General features: G+C 34.5%; 1 protein-coding gene across 1 annotated transcript; it reads left to right on the top strand.

Moving 5' to 3' along the window:
• Positions 1 to 1,851: 1,851 nt before the first annotated feature.
• On the top strand, positions 1,852 to 4,811 carry LOC100804076 (40S ribosomal protein S6). Its single transcript, XM_003532194.5, has 6 exons — positions 1,852 to 1,944; positions 2,103 to 2,167; positions 2,877 to 2,934; positions 3,031 to 3,139; positions 3,359 to 3,631; positions 4,355 to 4,811. Exons 1-6 carry the CDS (start codon positions 1,939 to 1,941, stop codon positions 4,588 to 4,590), a joined length of 747 nt encoding a protein of 248 aa, XP_003532242.1. The 5' UTR covers positions 1,852 to 1,938; the 3' UTR covers positions 4,591 to 4,811.
• The last annotated feature ends 206 nt before the right edge of the window (positions 4,812 to 5,017 follow it).

Here is a 5,017-nt window from a genome sequence, read left to right as displayed (position 1 = left end):
TGTCTTGTGTGAATCATACACCATTATTTTGTGTAATGAATTTAGATAGTCGTGTTTTGCAATTATTAATGGTGACTGTTATTTTTGTTCAACAACTTGCATTGTCACCATAATTGTTGACTTTGTCAAATAACAGATGGCGTATGCGCTACCTTTTGGTTAGATTGAATGCACTCTTAGTCAATTTATTGATTAAGAATCATGTTGACTCAAATCAAAGATTAAGGCCTGTTGTTTAAAAGAGGGCATTTTAGGGACTAATAAGAATGTCCCTTGAAAAGTATTTGATAAAAAATAATAATAAGTAATCTACTTATTTTAGAGACGAAACATTATGATGAGTTTTTTTCACTTCAAGAATAAGTATTATTTGGTCTCTTCCTATGTCTTGGCCTCAAACTTTTGGTTTCGTACTAAATATTCTTTGGCAACAAAGGAATCACAGAGTCTTCAATCCAGCAATTGATGATGAAAATGGTATTACCAAGAGGATTGGTTCAAGTGCATATTAATGGAAGTGGAAACCTGCTGTAGGAGAAATTTTGACTCTCAACCATGACGGGACTTGGTCTCCAAAAATGCTTATTGCTGCGTGTGGGGGAGTCATTAGAAAGAACGAAGACTTGTAACTTGGGTCATAGCTCTATTCTTCATGCTGAATTATTGGCGATTCTTCATGGTCTTAGCTAGGATGGACAATGAGTGGGGTTATAACAAAGTGGAAGTGTAGTAAGACTCTGCCCAGCTATATAAGCACTTATCATGTTTATGAATTATCCGATGTGGGACTATTCTTAACACGCCCCCTCGAGCCAGGGCTTATTACCACAAAGCACTTATCATATTAAATTTTATAGTGCAGCCTAGGCATCCGAAAGGTCTCCTTAAAAACCGGTTCATAAGGGGGTGGTCTACCCAGCTATATAAGCACTTATCATGTTCATGAATTACCCGATGTGAGACTATTCTTAACACTTGACACAGACATGGAAGTGTCATTCAACCATTTTTATAGGGAATGCAATGTTTTGGCACCTTTTGCTAAGAATGGTCTCTCTATAGATCATGGTGTTATCTTTTTTATGTATACTCCTAACTTTGCTACTGAGGCATTAAGGTCTGATATTATTGCCTTAAGGTCTTCTATGTGATTGTCTGGGCTGTTCACATCTTTTTTCAGTAACATATATATTAGCTTAGTTAAAATCGTTTTTTGTAACTAACAGCAAATACAATTATTAAAACTATTAACTAATGTAGGAGTAGACAAAGCAAAATACCAATGATCATAAACATTGTTTTTAATATTTATATTTTTACTAAAATTTTAGTTAATACAAAATCGTTATTTTATTTAAATTTATAAAGCTTTATCTAAATTTTAATAAACAAGATTTTTCAAATTATAATTTTATTAAAATATAGTTTCAAAATAGTTGGAATACTAATATTATTATTTATTAAAATATTAACCTTATATGTTTCATATTAGAAAAACTAGAAAGAGAAGACGATACATAATCAAACTTCAATAAAACTAAAATAAAACTATATGCATACTTATACAATTTTTTACACTTTAAATATTATGAATAAATATAAAATTAAAATTAAAATTAAAATTTGACCACTAATATTTTCAATTACTTCAGAATTTCTCCCATTTTTGGTATCTAAAAAAAAGAATTTCTTCCATTGTTAGAGTCCGGAGTGTTGGGTTGAACCCAGACTATATTGATTGCTATTGGGCTATACATCGCTCAAGTAGGCCCAACTTATTTTGTGGAAGAGCCCAGTCGGGGCCCAAGAGTCACAGCCAAGGTTGGTATATAAAGCTGAACTTAAAACCCTACTTTCTCTCTACCGTGCGCTAGTTCTGAGTATTCTGATCGCTCCCTGAGAGAGCTCGTCGCGGCGGTTGCAGAAGAAGATTGCAAGATGAAGGTTCTCTTCTTCCCAAACCCTAGTTTTTTATATTGCTGTCGTATCTTCTCTCTGCTACGTCGTTTTTTGTTTTGCGTTCGTTGCCGAAGTCGTTTTAATTTCTTATTGTCGCTTATGTGTATTCTTCGTTGCTTCATTTCGCTTTGCGCCTTCTGCAGTTCAACATCGCGAATCCCACCACTGGATGCCAGAAGAAGCTCGAGATCGACGACGATCTGAAACTGTAATTATTTCACTCTTTTTTTTAATTATAAAATATTTCGTATTTCTACTTGTTCTTGGTGGTGTTCGTGTGTTGTGCTTTCAAAGAAAGTTGATTTATTTTGTGAAACGATGAATCGCATTACCAGTAATGCATTCACCCTTGGATATTTTTTTAATCCCCACCTTAAGGTTGTACTAAACCAAATCTTGGACCTTACGAAACTTTTCAATACTTTTGTTTCGTTCGTATTTATTTCATTGTGGCATTTTATTTTTGTTATCGAGGTAGCACTAGCTGCACCTGATAAAAATTTATTGTGTTTTTAATCAGCAATAAAAATTTATTATTGGAAGCACAACATATTAATTCTCCTTATACGTAGTACAAAAAGTATTAAAAAATAGCATTTAATTTAATATCTTGGAAACGTAAAATGCTTTAAATATTTTCTACTTCATATGATTAGAAGGAGAGTTAGTGGGAAGCTGGTTTTGGGGGATTTAGAATTATTCATAAATCACCATCTCTCTTCTATATGAGATTTAGAAGCATTGGAGGAGCCACCTGTCCCAATATTCCTCTGCCTTTGGCTTGCAACATTCTTAAAACTTTTGTTTGACTTTAATATTCATGAAGATTAAATGATTTGTTCCTAAGAAGCCAATTTTACGTGTTCTTTTGGGCAATGAATTAGTCTTGTTAAAATTTTCTTAACTTTGATTTTTAGGCGAGCATTTTGGGACAAGAGGATCTCACAGGAGGTCATCGGAGATGCACTCGGTGAGGTATGCTCTTTAGCTGCTAACCTTAAATGTCTCCTCTGAATTTCTGCTGAATTTATAATGATTATCTATTCACCTTCATGACTCTGTTGCCAACAGGAATTTAAGGGCTATGTCTTCAAAATTACCGGAGGTTGTGACAAACAAGGATTTCCAATGAAGCAGGGAGTGCTGACTCCTGGTCGTGTTAGACTTTTGCTTCACAGGGGTATGATGTAGCTTTAATGCCCTATTTTGTTCTTCCTATATTTTCTGCTTAGTTCTGTGCCCTTATGTTTTAATTTTTTTAAATCAATTCCATTTTTGTGCTCTTCATTTCTAAGAACTTTATTAATTTTTAATAGTGTAATGCATTTGTTGTTATATCAGGTGTCTACATTTTCTTTTGTCTACAAACTAATTTTCTTTTTATTTGTTACTTGAACAGGAACTCCTTGCTTCCGTGGATATGGAAGGCGTAATGGAGAGCGTAGGAGAAAGTCTGTTCGTGGGTGCATTGTCAGCCCAGACCTCTCTGTTTTGAACTTGGTAATTGTGAAGAAAGGTGAGAATGATTTACCAGGATTGACTGATGTTGAGAAGCCAAGGATGAGAGGCCCAAAGAGAGCATCCAAAATCCGTAAACTGTTCAACCTGTCTAAGGAGGATGATGTTAGGAAGTATGTCAACACCTACCGTCGTACATTTACGACAAAAGCTGGTAAAATCCCTGGTGCTTTTATGTTGTGTTTAATTTTGTAATTGACTGATTGATTAAAGAATTTGTCTTAAAAAGAGCAAAGGGTCATGGTAATGTGAAAACTAGCTGGACTTCAACCTGTTCATAACTATAAATCTATTGATAACTCAAATCACCTTTTCTTTGTTTTATCTGTTATATATTGTTGATGTTGATACAGTACCCTCATTTGTTTTGTTTGTTAATTTTGGTGCATGCGTGTATGATGAACAGATTTAGTTCATGCATGAGTAATATTGTTGACTTATGCTATTGTTCAGAAGATGTTTTCCTAAATTGTGTTGCAAAAAGTAATTTGTCTTGAAATTATGGTTTTTGATAGATCCTAATGGTTTTGTTTGTTTCATGTGACTTATCCTTCATTTGATGATGCTTGTGGTGTTTCTTGACTTGCTCCTCTGAAAATACACGTATAGGGTCAATTTGGTGTTTCTTGACTTTCTTTTTTAGAGTTGATATTGAAAATGATATACTTAGTCTCCTCCGCTTTCTTACTGTATTTTTTATAAGGAGATACTAAGCTGATGCATGATTGTACAATATCCCAGACCCTTCTGCAAATCTGAACCTTATAGGGTGAATATTAATTTTGGATGTAAAGAAGAGTCATTTTAGGCATGATTAGATTATGGTTCCTGTTTGTGATGGATTGTATTCTGAATAGTGTTGGATATTTGGTTACAGGGAAAAAGGTGAGCAAAGCTCCCAAGATACAAAGACTGGTCACTCCTCTTACGCTCCAAAGAAAGCGGGCAAGAATTGCTGATAAGAAGAAGAGGATTGCCAAGGCAAAATCTGAGGCAGCAGAGTACCAGAAACTCCTTGCCTCCAGGTTGAAGGAGCAGAGAGACCGCCGCAGTGAGAGTTTGGCCAAGAGGAGATCCAAGCTTTCCAGTGCTGCTAAGGCAGCAGCTGTATAAGCTGCTTTCGATAGAGAGATATGGTGAAGTTTAATCATCATATGTAGTTTTTGTTTGCTATATTATGACGGCTGTTGTTATGATAAACTATGGTTTTGCTATTTTTGATTACATTGAGTTATTCAAGTATTTCTTACGCAGTGTTACGCATTGAATCATATTTAACTAGTTGGAATATGTTATCCATTTGAAGTTATTTTATGTATGAAGAGATTTATTCATATTGTGGCCATCAAAATGGCACTTTCAGTGTGTGTGGGGTTTGCCGTTGTATTAACTTTTCACGAAGTTTTCTCACTTCTGTGTGTTTGGATTAGGGGATGAAAGTAGAAAAGATAGAAATGAAAGGTAAATTTTTGAATTAAAATAAGGTATATGAGGTGTGAATTCAAATGTGTGGTCCATACATTTTTTTTTTCCACCTCTT

Source organism: Glycine max, chromosome 8 (genome assembly GCF_000004515.6).
Source record: "Glycine max cultivar Williams 82 chromosome 8, Glycine_max_v4.0, whole genome shotgun sequence".
In the NCBI taxonomy this organism is placed as follows: Eukaryota; Viridiplantae; Streptophyta; class Magnoliopsida; order Fabales; family Fabaceae; genus Glycine; species Glycine max.
The sequence above is the reverse complement of the archived record's forward strand: the minus strand, read 5'-3'. Positions and strand labels throughout refer to the sequence as shown.